An 18,122-nucleotide genomic window follows, 5' to 3' on the forward strand; every position below is an offset into this window, starting at 1 on the left:
TTATTTCGTATACTCAGAAGTACTGATTAATACAGATGGTTTGAGATATGAAGGCAATATGATTAATCTATTTGTGTCACTTTACAAAAATTTCAGTTGCCTGCTCTGATTGTATATTATTTGTTGATGACTTCACACTTGACAAAATTCCATCGTCAAATGGCCGAAAGTTCTACATTTCAAGTCCTCGATCAGCACAGTCCACAAATACAAGCAAGAGTAGCTCATCAAATGTATCATCATCTGGGGTTGAAGAGAAACAACGTACCCGAGACAGACTGAGGAAACTTATGAAGGAGCTTGTTGTTGGTGAAAACAAGCCACGGTTAGTCAGTATCCATTTTTAAAAATACTTCCTTTGTAACTAATTTTTCCTTTTGTAATTTTTCATCACTGTTGTGTTCCTCTAATAATTTAAATTAGTTATTTTTTCCCTCGTAAGCACTGCGCAGTCTGAGGTGCCTTGTCATGGTCTGCATGATTACTCCCCCATTGGAAGAACAAGTCCTTAGTATAAGTTAGTTTAAGTTAGATTCATTAGTGCGTAAGCTTAGGAACCGATGACCTCAGCAGTTTGGTCCCATAAGACCTTACCACTAATTTCCAATTTTTTCCCTCTTAAGTTCAGATAAGTAAAAGTTACTTTCCATAAACCAAAAAGGTTGGGTTGGGCTGGTAGTGGGAGGAGGCAGTATGTAATATTGAACTAAAAGAGAGACTCAACTTTATATAAGGGAGGCATATGAAGTATCCAGAAATGTCAGCCTATTAGAATCTCATCTTTGGAGAAAATTAAACATAGAATAGTTCCACAATTTTATTTATTGTAGATTGTGCCTCAGTCATGAAATTGGTGTTGTATAAGTTCAATCTCTGCATCTAAATAAAAGGCTAATAGTTAATGATGTGTATGTAACAGATTAGAGTTTAATAATTAAGAATAAAACCAGATAGTAGAAAACAAAGCACACCATGTTGTAGGTATACTACAGTGAAAGTTAATTCTATAATGAACTATAGTGTTAAACAAGAAATAAGTAATTTGAAGCAAAATGTGATTAAACAGGTAGGGGAAAGAACATTTCATTCAGAGAGTGTGAAGAGAATGTATGCAATTTGTGGCAGTGTAGAGTAGTCATAAATTCCAGTGAGTCTTTGTAGAAAATGATCAAAGTAAAGATAGGTGGGAAGGATAGTTGGGGAGGCCACTGAAGAGGCTTACATTTTAGCAAATGTTTGACATACAAGTTTCCTGTTGGAGAGATATTTTACATATGTTTATTTCTCAAATGCTGACATGGAGAGATACTGGAAAGTGATGGAATGACCTCCCCATCATTAGTTTAAAGAAAGTTTATGACATTTCAAATTTCTTACTAAGCTGGGGCTTTAACTTGGATTTAAGGGAAGTTATCTACCAGTTGGACTGAACTAAGGGAAATTCTTGGATGGCTCGAAGCTTTATTTCATTAAAACCTGTGCTGTGAAAATGAGACAGTGGGAAACATCTACAAGAGGTTGAAAAAGGTGTATGGAGCTGCTGCTGTCGATCACAGTACAGTTAGTCGGTGGGCAATCAGGTTACGTGATGAAAGCGGGCACGACGATATTGAGGATTGTCCTCACAGCGGCAGGCCTCGTACTGCACACGCTCCGGACAATGTGCAGAGAGTTCATGAATTGGTGACTGCTGACAGACACATCATAATGAACGAATTTTCACGCTATGTTGGGATAGGGGAAGGAAGTGTTTGCAGAATTCTGAAAGTGTTGGTGTTAAAAAAGGGTTGTGCCAGGTGGGTTCCCAGGATGTTGACAGTGGCTCACAAAGAAAGAAGAAAAACGGTATGCAGCAAACTTTTGGAACCGTACGAGAATTGTGGAGATGAATTTCGTGGAAGAATTGTGACAGGGGATGAAACATGGCTCCATAATTTTTCACCAGAGACGAAGAGGCAATCAATGGAGCGGCATCATGTAAATTCACCCTAGAAAAAAAATTTAAAACCACACCTTCTGCTGGAAAAGTTATGGCTACAGTGTTTTTTGATTCCAAAGGACTCTTGCTTGTGGACATCACGCCAAGTGGAACCACCATAAATTCTGATGCGTATGTGACGACACTGAAGAAACTTCAAGCTTGACTGAGTTGTGTTCAACCACATCGGCAAAAGCATGATGTTTTGCTGTTGCACGACAATGTATGGCCACATGTCACTCAATAAACCATGGAAGCGATCAGAAAACTCGGATGGACAATACTGAAACACCCGCCTTACAGTCCTGACCTGGCTCCATGTGACTATCATCTCTTTGGCAAACTGAAAGACTCTCTTCGTGAAACTGTGCACGCTGCCAAACAGTGGCTCCAACAGGTTGGTCCAGAATTTTACCATGCGGGTATACAGGCGCTGGTTCCAAGTGGCATAAGGCAGTTGAGAGGGACGAAAATTATGTGGAGAAATGAAAATATTGTTCCTAAAGGATGTATCTACACACTGTAAAACTGTAAAATATATGGAATAAAAGATGGATTAAAAAAAAAATAATGTGCATTTCTTTGGAGTGACCCTCGTAGATAGTCTGTTGCTGACTGTTGAGACTCTTATATTAGTTAAACAAGTGTATAAGACTGGTCATTACTTGTGGAGGCACTTGAATATAAATCACCCAGGCTCATGATCACTGTTTCTGTACTTGTTTTTGCTATGATTTTTTTGAGAGCTGAAATGGATGGTAATGCATTTTGTGGGAACAAATTTTGCTATGAGGCTGTGGAGCAGCAGAAATGGTTTAGGTTATTTTAGAGCTGTGTGAAAGACTATGATGGTAAGACACTCCAAAATAAATGCACCTGTGAAGTACAATCCATTTAATTCAGGGATGTATATTTTCTGTAAATAGCTGTGGGACACTGTAAGATAATTCCTCTTGCAAAGTGGTATCAGATTTGTTCTAGTGTACCAGCAGTGATAACTTGGATATTCTTCACAGAATAAAATAATGGGCTGCTTATTGAGAAAGTGATTGTTATTGTTAGAGAAATTATGTATGTGTAATTTTTTGTGTTTGTTACTGGATCATTTTGCATCATGATATTTGATATGTATCTCCTGTGCAATACAGAAATATTTATGTGCAAGAACACTTCAGCATTGATTTTACAAATACATTGAAACGAAAACTAATTTTAGAGCCCCATTGCATCGCTAAGTAGTGTATGTACCTGCAGTAGGCAAGATTTTGTTTCTGTGTAATTTAGTATGGTCACATCATAACCAAAATCAAATCCAAGCAGGCTCATCAGTGAAGTACAACACATAGCACTGAAAGCTCGTTTATTACAAACACCAATATACATCCAGAACAGAACAGAACTGAGCTCCTGGGTGTAGAGTGCTGAGAGTTATACAAACATAAGAAATTTCGAGAATTTTTCTGGAAAAGATAAATACTAAATTACAAATAATTACTAGTGGTCAGGATTGTATTTGCAAGCTGCAGCACGCCTGCCCTCAACACTATCTGCTACACAACACTGCATATTTCACAGCTTGTAGCATTATTGTTACTCTTTGAAAAGCAGTGACCTGCTGTTTCAGGAGTTCTCTTTAGAGCAGACTAGAGCACTCTGGATTTATTTCTTGTCAGTTGTCAATGGTCCTCTGTGTGGCAGCACAGGAAGATTCTTGTGTTCTGGTCATGTTGTCACATCATCTTCATTATGATGAGCATTGACAAGGCCCCTTCCCCGCTGGAGGTTCACAATCGTCAAGTGAGACTGCAGTTTCCTTGAAAGAGAAGCATCCATTGCTTATCTGCACCTCAGGAGTGTAGTTGGGTTTCATATAGAGGACATGGATGATGTCTCTGTGTTTTTGTCTTCTTGATGAAAAGTCCTAATTCTTGACTTTTTAGTTGACGTATGGCATGAGACAAAGGATACAGCGCAGCCCAAAGTAGCACTTTAGTAATTTTTCTTATAGTCTCACTTTCCACACAGACGTAAAAATCCAAACCAAGTCTCCCAAGCTGTATTCTACTCGCTGGTGCTCGGTTTTAGAGCCCTCTTGGTGAATCTCGTTGGTGTCCAGGGTCTGCATGTGAGCCAGTTGTCTTGCTTCTTTAGTCCTGGTGATGAGGTGTTTCATATAGTCACTCTGAGTATCGTCCAGTTGAAATGGGAGCAGTACATTCATTGTTGTTTTGTCCTCACGACTGTGGAGCAGAAAGAATGGGTTTGAAGCCTATAATGTCTTGTTCGCTTTGTTGTATGCTAATGTCATAATAGGCAGTATTGTATCCCAGTACCTGTCTGTTTGACCTCAACTTTCATTGATACCGTATCTACCAACATTTTATTGAAGTGTTTTGTGAGACCATTACGTGTGGGTCATAGGTTGTCATGAGATTATCTTTGATACTTGTTTGAGTGGAAAACTTTTGCACAATCAGAGATCATCACTCAGGGTGCTCAGTGCATCAAAATGGTGTCTTCTACAAGGAACCTTGCAATTTCAGGAGCTTCAGCAGTTGGTACAGCTTTGTTGACAGCGTAGCGGATCAAGTAGTCAGTGCAGATTGTTATACATTGATTCCCAATTGTTGACTTTAGGAAACTCCACAGATAGGCAATTCCAGTGTGGTGGAATTAGTACCAGATTCCCTAGATGTAAGTGTGACATGTCCTTCTGTCGCTGGCATTCCTTACAGTGGCTCACATAGTGTCCCATGGATCAGTAGAGATCACTTCAGCGATACCTGCATCTGATTCTGTCTGTAGTTCTCGTGAATCCCACGTGACAAGGTGTTGGACAGTTATGAGAAAACTTCAGGATAGCTTGGCTGTAGATGAACTGGGATTGCAAACCATCATGTTCTGTTTATTAATTGGAATTTTCCTGTGGCCAGTTCTTCATTCTTTGGTTTTCGGCAATGCTGGATTTTCTCTTTGCTCAGAATCAATATCATTTAATGTAGTGATGACTCAGTTTTTGTTCATGCTGCTGCATTCTGCCACAGTATTGCTTGAAAAGCAGTTGGCATCCTTTTGTGTATACGACACGGGACAACCGGGAGATCCGGGAAAAACCCGGGAATTTTTTCATCCGGGAGAAAACCGGGAAAAACCCGGGATTTTTTTTAGAATTCCGGGAATTTTTCAGTGTTTTAGTTTTCAGTTCAATTTTTGTAATTTTGAATGGTAAGAACCGATACTCTAACAAAGGATGTTACTGTATCCCGGTACTGCAGAATAATACTTCAACAATAAAACATAAAAGAGAGAAAAAAACGGAAATAACTTAAATTGCAAAGGAAATGCGCATATATAACGACACACACAGTGCTCATGCAAGCATCCACCAACAGCAAAATGTGTCAAAGGCTCTAGGAAGACTATGCAATGCTTCATAACAACGAATTGCCTCCAATGAGTGTGAAGTCACAACTGTTTACATTTAGATTCGTTTTAGCAGTTACAAGCGGGCTCGTGCGCATGCGCAGTTGAGTCGCGTTTGAGTAGTAGATTCTCCCGCTTCTGGCTACAGGAATGTGGCTGTTGGCTGTGCAATCAGTCACAGCAAGCTACCGGGAAAAGGGGGCACCAAATTCGTATTCTTGAGGAAAAAAAACCTTGTTTCACAAAGCGTCTCGCATCCAGCGCATGTTTGTTTATCGATTATTCATATGGTTTTGAAATGCTTCCCTCTTGGTTTTTGAACACGTTTGAAGTTGATTTCTGAATGAATCATTTTTGAATGTGTGCATAGTATACGTTATGTCTGTCAGGAGAATCGTCGTCGCATCTAGAAATAAACTTTCCGTAGACAAAGGGGAACGGGGCTATACGAGCTCAGCTCGAACGGATGAATGCCAATCGCTGTCTGATTATGTTCTTGATTGGGTTTGCGAATGATCAGCGTTGTTCTAGTTACTAGCGAAATCCATAGATTCAGACTACCAGAGTGGAAATAAATGACTAACAGGTGAGAAAGATAACGTATTATCTTCTCGGTGTATCCAAGAAAATGAAATTTTGACAGAAAATTTTTGGCCAGATCGCTGCACTAGTAAGGACCAGTTGTACAGTCCCCGGCTAGCAGCCGCTTCAGTTCTATTCTGGAAGTAACGCGGAAAACGTGTGACGAACACGTAATAATGCCTAACCAGAAAACAATCACGGGATAACTAAACCTGTGATTCTGGCAGGGTTAGTGAAGTTTATCAGCAAACAAATTTTGACAATGGCAGGAATAGCTACAGAATTGGTGATGACAAGATTGTTATAACGAGGAAGGGGAAGAACCGGGGACATCACACGAATTATGGAAGAATAAGACGATTCCAAATTTATATAAAAATTTCGTAATACTACTTTTCGATCTCATGCTTGAGAAACTGGTGCATATGAATGAAATGTGAAACTATTGCCTAACATAAAGCTTTTTGCTTGTAGTAGGCCTAACAGGCATTTGATATTGGTACTTCGTGAATTATGTTCTGTCGTGTTATAAAAATGGCCATTTGTGCCAAAAAAGTCTCGTTTATTTGGTGTGTGTTACAAAATTGCTGGAATATTAGAAAGGCCTATTTTGTTTTATCTAGCAGACAGTGACAAAATAGACATAATCAGATTGAGAAACCACACCAGTCTTGGGTATTATTTGTGTTAACAGCTTTTTCAGTATTAGATAATGACATTTCGATTTTTCATGTAGCAAAACGTTTGACGAACTTTGATGAGGTAATAGATTCTTTTGCAGAAAGGAAAGCTTGTCATGTAAAGCTGTAGCAAGATTAGAGAGGAAAAAAATGCTAGGAGCTAAGGGTTGAAGATATGTGTACTTTCTTTACAGTGACGTGCGGTAGAAGAATGCTTTATGAAGACGCGTGGCACTACACTTTGGCACAATTAAGACCAAATAATATGCCTTAAATTTCCTCTAACACACATGTTTTATGTTTCAGACTTTTCAGAAAGATGTGCGCTACAACATGAACGTACTGTTGAAAATTCGATTTTTTTTTAGTATTAATCCGGTTCGCAAATATCTTAGATCCGGGGCTGATGCGCAGAACAGTCTGAGTTATAGTGGGTAGTCTTCATGTGACCTGTGTTTACATTTAGTGATTTTGCTATTTCCCCTTCATTTACTCCCACGTCAAATGAAAACAAAACGGATATATGTGGCCGGGAGATATGAAGCGAATTAAATACATTCATATAATTACGGAAGGCTAAACTATGTAATTAGTTTCAGATTTTATTTTATTTCCACCTTTCTGCCAGCCAAGCATTAATCGCCTTGCAGAACAATGAAGTTATTTTTGTCTGTTTGCTAAAGAAATTTGACTTTTATTACCATTTTCCGCAGAGGCAGTTAATGTATTTGAAAGAAAATGTTTAACTCCACAGTACTGGGTAGTTTCAACTGTTCACTGCATTCCAAGTGTCCGTTTTCATCTCCTAGCATGTATGCCATTATGCCATAATAAAGAACCAAACATGATATAAAACAGTACTGGTGCTCCAAGAAAATTTACATCCCGAATCCACACTGAAAAGCTTAATATCAGGTCGAGGAATCTGGACATACGAATGTGCACTTTAAGTTTGCACTTTAAATGCTCACATTTTTGTATGGTTAACGAAATTCCGATGCTCTTGGAGTATTCTCTGATGTCTTATTTCTTTTAGGACATAACGTATGATCTTTCAATGTTTTACACGCACGTACATACGGGCTTCCTATGTCAGGATAGCTGCATAAGCGCGGTGTCGCCTGTTATCTGCGCTCTCTGGCAATTGCTGGAACGAACCTATTTCTAACAGGTCGCGGGAAAATATTGCGAATAGTGGTTTGAAAATATCCTTTTGCGTAAGTTGAACTATGTGCGAATATGTACCATGAATTTCTAAAATCACAGAGCGTTTGACTCTCATTTAAAAATCAACTCTTTGATGATGAGCCGTTGAGAAGAATTTCGAACCCTGAAGAACAGACATTTATGTCATTACTAAAAATTTTACTGGCACATTTGTGTGTTATGTCTTAGTGTAACACGGGCAAAAATGATCAACATTGTATGCGAAAGCTTAGCTTCAATTGCAGCTTATTAACCTCAGGGACCAATATTATATGTGAAAGCTTTTCTTTTCTTGTAGTAACACGTCTCCTATGCTGTCATCTGCTGGCGAGATCACGTAACGTGAGCTATGACTGGCTTACAAAAGCGCATCGCAGTCTCGATTTCAATGACTCTGAAAGTAACATGTGTTTGGTGGAATTCCAACGTATACTTTCATAATACAAAAATACACAACGTACATGTTGCTGCACATCAAAGACATTTTCAAAACGTGTCTTTTTCTCTGAGTTTCGTTTTCTAAAGTGCCGCGAAATTCTACGCCCGTGTGTGAAATCATAACCATTCGAAGGATTGATAAGGAAAAGTATACTGTCACTTAACACGGAAAAAGCGTGTTTTCACCTGGGAGAAAGTGTATTTTTAACCGGGAAATCCGGGAAAAATCCGGGATTTTTTTTTCCTTGTCCGCGTATACACCCTGGATAATATTCCTGAAGCCTGAGTGCACATCTCAACAGTTCACCTGATGGATCCTTCAGGTTAGTCAGCCATCATAGAGAATGGTGATTCATCACAATGTTGCCAAATAAATATGACCAGAGCTTGTTGATGGAACAAATGCTTGGCATTCTTTCTCAGCTGGTGAATAATACCTCTCAGACTTGGAAGTATAATCTGCAAGCATAACAATCAGCTTTTCAGCTGTATCCTGAATTTGTACCAGAAAACATGTATTTCATAACTGCTAGTGTTGGTGTGAAGTTCCATTGTGGTGTTCTCATCATACAGTGCTATACTCCGATAAAATTACTTTGTGATTGACATTTCAGCAAGTCGAATTGTAGGGGTCAGCTGCCATCCAGTAGTGGTTCCTTCTCAAGCACCACGTGCTTGCTGTGTTGCCTGTTATTTAGATATGTGCAGCACATTGTAAAGTGTGGCTGGCTGCACCCCGACAACACTGACCCCACCACAGAAATATGTCAGACACAGAGTATTTGTATTCAGAATATAGGACTGGATAATATTTTAGTGCCTCCTTAAGGACAAGAAAAGATCTTTTTTGCATTTTATTCGAGGAACATTTAGTGTCTCCCTTCAGTAGTTCTTGCAAGGGTTGTGCCTTGATACAGAACCTATTTATGAATCACGACTGTATGAACACATTTCCAAGAAAACTTTTCACACCATAAATGTGCCAGGGAGTCAGAAAATATGTGATTGTTTGTATTTTCTCTGGATTATGATGGACTCTTATCACTGTTTACTAAGTGCCCAAGATTTTATATTCTAGGTTGACGAAGAGGCATTTTTTCAGATATTGCTCGAGGCCTGCAGTCTGAACACACTTCAGCATAGTTGTTGCGTGGCTTAGATGTTCTTCAGAAGTCTTCAAAAAAACATCATTATTCAGATGACAAAGACATGTCATCCATTTAAGCGTGTTGTCTGTCATGTGTTTGAAGTTGGCTAGAGTGTTACACAGTCCAACTGTCACAACTTCGAGCTTATAGAGGCCACAAGGAGTTATGCAGGCAATCTTTTCTGAGTCAGCCTGGTTGACCTCAACTTGCCAGTGGCCTGTCTTCACACCAATTGTTGAGAAATACCTTACTCCTTTCAAGCAGTGTAGGGTGTCATGAGTGTGTAGGCCTTTTTGTGTTTTTTGTTCAGTCATCGGTAGTGAACAGGGAAACATCGTGTACCATCCTTCTTCACAAAACTGCAGGAGGGGAGCAAGGACTCTCTGAAGGTTCAGTGATATCATCTTGTAGCATGTTCTCCATTTCCTACTAGGTAATGTGTCATTCAACTGGTGACAACTTACACGAGTGCTTATGGATGATCCCCAATGTTGGTAGAGTGTTTTACCATGTGCCACTTGGTTTGTGTTGTCTCCATTCTGGATGCTACTGGCACTCTGATAGTAGCTTCCTCCTTTGCATTGTCATTGTGAGTAGTGGAGCACAATTCTTCATCAGTGACACTAAGTTACCTGTAGTGGACTGGTTCTGCTGTCCTAAGCACACATCTTTACATGTGAGTTGTGGGTGCTCTTGTCAGTTAGTGATCCAAAGTTCTCTTTAACCATCTACATTGCTTATGATCATCGCTGACATGTAAATTTTTTTTTGTGAGCATGAGTAGCTTTTTGCAGTCACAGTTCCACAGAGCGCCTTGCCTGATGACTGGAATTTGTCTTGTTGATAACAGTGGGATAACAATGTCTTCGATGACAGACAACTGTCCACAGCAATGTTTGTGTTGTGTGCTTGTTGAAATAGCTTCATTGATCTGGAGCGCTGATCTTCTGCAGTATCTTCTGCAGTCTATGCCTGTTTGGATGCTTGCAAGAAGTCCCATCTGAGAATAACATAATGACTATATTCTGGAAAATAAAATTGACAAATCTGAAGGGCTGTGAAACTTCCCGGCAGATTAAAACCGTGTGCCGGACCGAGACTCAAACTCGGGATCTTTGCCTTTCGCGGGCAAGTGCTCTACCAACTGAGCTACCCAAGCATGACTCACACCCCTGTAAAGTTTGGAAGGTAGGAGACGAGGCACTGGCAGAAGTAAAGCTGTGAGGACGGGGCGTGAGTTATGCTTGGGTAGCTCAGCTGCTAGAGCACTTGCCTGCGAAAGGCAAAGGTCCCGAGTTCAAGTCTCGGTCCGGCACACAGTTTTAATCTGCCAGGAAGTTTCATATCAGCGCACACTCCGCTGCAGAGTGAAAATCTCATTCTGGAAACAACCCCAAGGCTATGGCAAATCCATGTCTCCGCAATATCCTTTCTTTCAGGAGTGCTAGTTCTGCAAGGTTCGGAGGAGAGCTTCTGTGAAGTTTGGAAGGTAGGAGACCAGGTACTGGCAGAAGTAAAGCTGTGAGGACGGGGCGTGAGTCATTTGAAGTTTCATATCAGCGCACACTCCGTTGCAGAGTGAAAATCTCGTTCTGAAGGGCTGTGTTTTGTAATTGATACCATTCTTGTTGGCTGGACATATTTCCCATCTGCAACTCAGTGACAACCAAGTTTTGCAGTATGGTATTATGATACCTGTAAATTTCTCTCGCGAATGAAAGAAGTGAATCTGCAACAATTGTTAAAAGTTGTACAAGAGCCTAAAGACACTTTTATTGTTTTGAGTGAATATCATTCAGTGTAAAATTAATATAAGTGCAACAATGATTGTTATAACAAGAAATATTACTTGACAAGGTCAGAAAAATATGAGTTTCCAGACTACCACATTTCATAAGTCACATGTTAATAAACTACTTTAGTATGAATTTATTGTAGTAAGCATAGCTCAATCTTGTTCACGGTCCAATATGTCATGAACACCCCTTAAACACTCTTCATACTCTTCAACTGCTGCTTCAGCATTCTTCTCAGTAAGCTTTTTCACCAAAGATGATATGCTGTTCAACAGTTTGCAGTTTGCTTTATGGTAATTTGTATGGTGGCATGTCTCTCACACTGGTATATAGATGATATACATTTCCTCTTCTGCCTTGTTTCTGTGCTCTGTAAAATCCTGATACCCTTCTTGCTGGTACACCCTGCATGCTTCTGGTCTTAAAAGAATGACTGGTGTACAGGTAGCTTAAGGGTAGAATGAAATTTTCGGTCTACAGCGGAGTGTGTGCTGATATGAAACTTCCTGGCAGATTAAAACTGTGTGCCGGACCAAGACTCGAACTTGGGACCTTTGCCTTTCGTGGGCAAGTGCTCTACCGACTGAGCTACCCAAGCACGACTCATGCCCCGTCCTCACAGCTTTACTTCTGCCAGTACCTCGTCTCCTACCTTCCCGAGTTCGAGTCTCGGTCCGGCACACAGTTTTAATCTGCCAGGAAGTTTCAGTTTAAGGGTAGCTTAAATAATTTCAAATCGTATAACCCCCTTTAACATATGTGATCGGCATGTAACTGAAGCAGTGCACAAACTGCTGAAGAGTGAAAAATTCATTCTGGGAGCACTGCAACTGATAATTATACTTGTCACATTAGTCACAAGTGTCAGAACTAGGATGGTGAAAACTCAGATTAAATCATGTGTTGAAGGTTTATCAGTATGGTAATCCTTTCACAGATTCTTCATTTCTTTTTTGAGACAATTCTCTGTAAAGTTTGTAGATGATGGCAATGCTGAAGCTGCCTGGAGGTAGTTTCTGTTTGAATTTTGAAGCTTGCTGTAATGTGAAATATGTGTGGAAAATGACCTGATATAATATGCTGTTCAACAGTTTGCAGTTTGCTTTATGGTAATTTGTATGGAGGCATGTGTCTCACACTGGTCTATAGATGATATCCCACTGAAGGATTTATGGTTAATGCTTGACTGAAATGGGTATCGAAGATATCTATTGTCTTTCACAAGAACTCTTTGCAGGTTCTAATGCCATTAAGTTTTATTGTTGTGCTGTGTTTCCTTACTGTGCATATTGTATTCCCTCCTCTGTGTTATCACTTCTTGAGTTCAACAAGCCTGCCAGAAAAATTATCTGAAATATCTAAGGACTAAGTGTTCAAAAATCTACAAATATTTCCTGCTCTTGTTTTTCAGAATCTTCGTCATTACACTTATATCTACATTTTTGGTTGAAGGCTTCATTTGCCTTGCAGATATTTTTTTTTTTTTTGGTCATATCCATGCAGGATTTTCTAGCATTTCACATTCAGCTTTGCTACTTCATATTTATGTCTTCTGGAGTCCTACATACATGTTCTTCCTCGGCTCCTTTAGTTTCTGTAAAGAACTGAAACATCGGTGGTTGAAATATCAACATCATCAGGTGCAGTACATTATGAATTCCGTCAACAGGAGGGACAGGTTTTAAACAGGCAGTTTACTATTACTGGGGTCAGTGTTAATATGTGTTTAGCTGTAGTTGAAGCACACATAAGGGAATGGTAGTAAATGTTTGTATATTTCCTTCTCATCTGTTATGTCTGTATTTTCCTAACAAAAAAGTCCTTGAAATATGTGACTGAGTGCATGTGAATTAGATGTTGCATGCCTGATGTAAGTTTATGCAGGTGCTGCATAATAAGTTGTATCAATAGTGTTATTAAGAAAAGTTAAATGTTGTGACAGTAACTACCTCTTTGTCTAACTGACCTGAGGTTGTGGTTGTAACTTCTTGTAGTAGTTCAAATGTACATATACCTAGTCTGCAGATACTGCTGGTGTCTGAAACGTTAGGTGTTAAAAGCATTTCACTTAATATTTTACAACTAACCTTTATCCATACTGACAATGAAATGAAAATTTGTTAAGAATACTTCTACACAAAGTTAGCAGTGTGCTTAGTCACTTTGCATTTCAGTACAAACCACGGATGCCAAATAGAACATGTGTAGTGTGAACGGAGAGCAACAGAGAACAGAGTTGCAACTGTAGTACTTTCATATGAACAGAGGTAACACATACAGCGCATCTGTGAACTTCTTACTTGTGCTGCTTGTATCACTTCGGTATCGGGCCCTTCAATTTTTAAATAATGTGTCTCCATTTCCATCTTACTCATTTTTCAGTTAAATGTTGTCTTAATGGTTTTCCCATGTCACATATCTATTGACAGCCATCTGAGAGGTGGGAGTTGTCATCAAGGAAGGTGGATTGTTGAGCTAAGAGGAACCAGGTGAAGTGAATGGGAGACAAGATGTGTAGTGGTTCTGGAGGAATGCAGATAGTGTCTCCTCACCTGTGGTCCAGATCATAAAGTTCCACTTGTAGATGATGCCATTAAAGAAGAAGTGGTTATATGTGAGGATGTAGTTGATCATAGTGAGTAGAAAGTAGCCACCTTCCTCAATATCAACCTCTACCTCACTGATGGCTTCATCAGTATCTCCATCCACACCAAACCTACCAACTGCTAACAATACCTCCATTACAACAGCTGCCACTCATTCCACACCAAAAACTCCCTTCTAAACAGTCCGTTCACCTGCAGTTGTTGCATCTGCAGTGATAAGCATTCATTCTCTAAATATGCTGCGAATCTTGCTGAAGCCTTCACAGACCAAAGTTACCCACCCCATTTTCTTCAAAAACAGATCTTTTGCACCTTTTCCCTGTCACGACTGTCCTCCACACACCCACTGATTGCCTGCTTCCATCCCTTTGTTACTCAGTGTCACCCTGGACTGGAGCAATTGAACAAAGTTCTCTGCCAAGGTTTCGACTACCTTTTGTTGTGTCCAGAAATGAGAAGTATCCTTCCCATTATGCTCCCTACCCCTCCCACAGTTGTATGCCACCACCTACCCAAAGAAGCAACATTATTGTCCATCCTTGTTCCACTATTGCTCCCACCCCTTTGCCCCAAGGCTCATATCTCTGTAGTAGATCTAGATGCAAGTCGTGTTCCCTTCACCCTCCTTTTACCATCTACTCCAATCCTGTCACAGACATTTCCTACCTCGGCAAAAGCAGGATGACATTTGAAAGCAACTGTATGGTTTGGCAACTATTGTGTGGCTTTGTACATATGTGTGACCACTAACAGGCTGTGTCTTCATGAATGGCAACCTCCAAAATGTGGCCAAGAGACAGCTGGACCTCCCAGTTCGTGAGCATCCCTTGAAACATGGTATGCCTGATTTCAATGACAGATTCACAGCACATGCCATTTGCCTTCTTTCCAACAACACCAGCTTTCCTCAGTTACTATGTTGGGATTCTCATTGTGGCATACCCTTCATTTCCATAACACTCCTAGCTGAGCCTTCACTATTCTCTATCCTCCACTTGCCTCCATCCTTTTCCGCGTTCGCTCTCCAATCTCACACATGCCTCTATCCCCCCACCAACACACCCATGCAATCCTTTCCTCTTCTCTACTTCTGTCCTTCCCCATCTGCCACCACCAGTGCAAGCTCCCAGTACTAGCAGGCCAACAGCCTGTTCACAGCATGACACTGCACACTCCCATGAGCAGCACACCACCACCTCCCCGACACCTGCCCTGGTATTCCTTTTCCTTTCCCTCCCTGCCCCATGCCTCTAGTTTTGGACTGCAGTTCCCAGAGAAGACAGTGACCATGTTTATGTATGGTCTGTTCTGCTAGCTTGTACTGGGACCATATTTTTCACATTTCCTCTCTCATTTTTGTCTTTGCCTCTCCCCCACCTTTTACACACACACACACACACACACACACACACACACACACTTTTTTCACACCTTCCTCTAGACCTACATCTGCCTAGCCAGTGAACAATGGTCACGATAACCAAAACCATATAACAGTTGAGAGCAGGAAGCTGTTTGTGGGTTTTTGTCATCTGTTTTGCATGTGACACTTACACAACTGAATGCCACACATTTTCAAGGTGAGACAGCAAACACAGTATTGCCACAAGACATGCTACCTGTGTTTGTCTAACGTCTGTGAATTGGTGTGCTGGTTTGGAGTAATGTGGTGTGCCACTGAGTAAGGAGCATGCTGTGATAATGCAGTATGACATTATGATGGGATCGAAGAAGACTGTGTTCAGGAGAGATGTGCTTAACCTGTATGGTGAGGCTGGGAGCATTTGTAACTATCAAACTCTGCACCCTGTGTGGACATGATGTCTACTTAGTCCGGAAGTGCTCACAAAAAGTTTACAGCATTGTACATGTTTTTGCACATGCAGCACAAACCATACAGTTTATAGTGATCATCAATATGTGTAGATTAAGCTAGATACATGTTTGATTGCATGTGTAACTAACCAGTGAGAGGCAGTTTAATTGGATCCTTAATTTAAGTTAGATTAATTGATAAACCAAGGCATTTAAATGATGAACATGGTAGCATGTGGTGGCAAAAGTTCACACACAACAATAATTGGATTATAAGAACGAGAAATTTGTCAGTTATAGTTCATTATCCAGTATTTTGCTTTGTTTTGCCCTTAATTTAAATATTGTTAGAGATACTTGACTTCTGATTGCAGCAGTGAAAATTCTGATTGCAGCAGTGAAAATTCTGATTGCAGCAGAAGACAATTTCCTGCAAGAAATTATTATTCAAGGCACAGAAAGCAAATACTGAAACTGACATTGCAGTTAAAATATGTATTTATTCAAATTTAATTTGGGGGCAAGCTACTTAATGTAGAGTCAATGTAATATGCTGTTTTATCCAGATTTTTTGTGTGCTTCTGATGATGCATTTAGTTTTAAGATTGTAAGTGAGGCTGGTGATCACTTGTTAAGCGGCATAATTTCTTGGGATTAGCATGATATGTGGACCAAACTTGTAAAAAGGAGGCAGCCCTCTTCCTCATTTGCACTTGTTTGGATGGGATTGGAGTGGCAGGATCTGTTCTGATCTGGGCAGTGATGGTGCCATATGCTTTCAGGAATAGTAGTAGTAGTAGTAGTAACTTTATTCATCTGTAGATCTCATTTTACAAGGATACAGGACACGTCAAAATATTTACAAGTTTAGACCAATTTAAAATAAGCTAATTTGTATACAATGTTTAATGTAATTTGTATACACATATATTTACAGACTTCTAGTTAGAGACAATAATTAGATTTACTCATGGTATACAATACTTTTTTTACAAATAACTTATTAAATAATGTAATGTCACATTGTTCACTCATATCTCACTATCAGTCACTGCACACTCTATAAACACATTGTTTCATAAAACTTCACTCACTACACACACACACACACACACACACACACACACACACACACACACACACTGGTGATCTCTGGGCCATTTTCTGTATCGCAACTTCCCATTTGCTATCCTGAAAAACTGAGTTAGCATCCCTCCATGATGAGTGAGATGTTGGGCGCTCAGAAAGAGGAAGAGGTGTTAGTATTGTGATATGCCTAGCTTGGGGGTAAGTATTTCTAGAAAGGAAAAAAGAAGGAAAAAAACTTAAAGTGAAGGTGTTATGTGGAATGTTGGATGGTTTATAATCATTATTATTATTATTTATTTATTTGTATAACATTTTTTATCAAACCCCTACTCTCTTTTATCTAAGTAACCCTTCAGTGTATAAAATGTATTGCATAACAGGTACTTTTTAGCTGCCTTTTTAAATAAGTGTATTTTTGCAATTTCTTTAATCTGTTTTGGTAATTTATTGTACAATTTTTTTCCTTGGTAGAAAATGCTGTTTTGAGTTTTATGTTTTATTTTTTCTTGGTAAATATGAGTTGAGTCTATCTCTTGTTGCTTGGTCATGGACAGAGCTGTTTGTGCAGTAATTACCAATGTTATTTTTGATGTGTACAACTGACTGGTAAATGTATTCACATGGAGCAGTTAAAATCACCAGTGTCTTGAACAGATCTTTACAATGAGCTCCACTAGTATTTTTGGCTGTTATTCTTATGGCTCTTTTCAGGAGTTTGAAAATTGTGTTCATATTTTGTGCATTTGTTCCCAAAAAAAGAATGCCATAGCTAAGAACTGAGTGTACACGTGAATAACATATAACTAAAAGACACTGCATGTTACACACTGATCATAGGATTCTAAGGGCATAACATGCTGATGACATTCTGTTTGCAAGTATCTTTGTGTCTTCACACCACTTCAACTGTGAATCAATATTCATTCCTAGAAATTCTGCATTTGTTACACAGTCTATAGAGGTGTCATCTACATTGAATTTAACATTGTCATTTATCCATCTGTTTTTGTGAGATGTTGATACAGACATGCATACTTTTTGAAATCCCTTTTCAAAGTCAATATAAACAATGTGGAGAATTCAGAGAATTTCATATTCACATTGGTTTCCTTATATACTGCATCTCAGCTTTGTCTTTTTAGTTCTTTTAAAAAGTCTTTTATTTTGATTTCTGTTTAGGGTTGTTTGTAAGCTTGTAGTTTAGGGAATGGTTCGATGCCTGACTTTACTGTTGTTATTTGACAGAGATGGTCTGATAGTCAGAGATCTTTTACAGCAACATCACATTTTTCCCTGTCCATATTTGTGGCCACATGGTCAATTAATGATGCAGTCATTGTAGTTACCCTTGTTGCACTATT

General features: G+C 39.5%; 1 protein-coding gene across 2 annotated transcripts in view; it reads left to right on the forward strand.

Annotated features, from left to right (window-relative positions):
• LOC124612877 (WD repeat-containing protein 11-like) overlaps positions 1–18,122 on the forward strand; it is a 222,760-nt gene that overhangs the window by 53,311 nt on the left and 151,327 nt on the right. For both annotated transcript variants that reach the window (XM_047141331.1, XM_047141322.1), the window contains exon 6: positions 97–325. In XM_047141331.1, coding sequence (XP_046997287.1) covers positions 97–325 — 229 coding nt within the window. The remainder of the gene's footprint in view (positions 1–96; positions 326–18,122) is intronic.

This window comes from Schistocerca americana, chromosome 1 (assembly GCF_021461395.2).
Source record: "Schistocerca americana isolate TAMUIC-IGC-003095 chromosome 1, iqSchAmer2.1, whole genome shotgun sequence".
Classification (NCBI taxonomy): domain Eukaryota; kingdom Metazoa; phylum Arthropoda; class Insecta; order Orthoptera; family Acrididae; genus Schistocerca; species Schistocerca americana.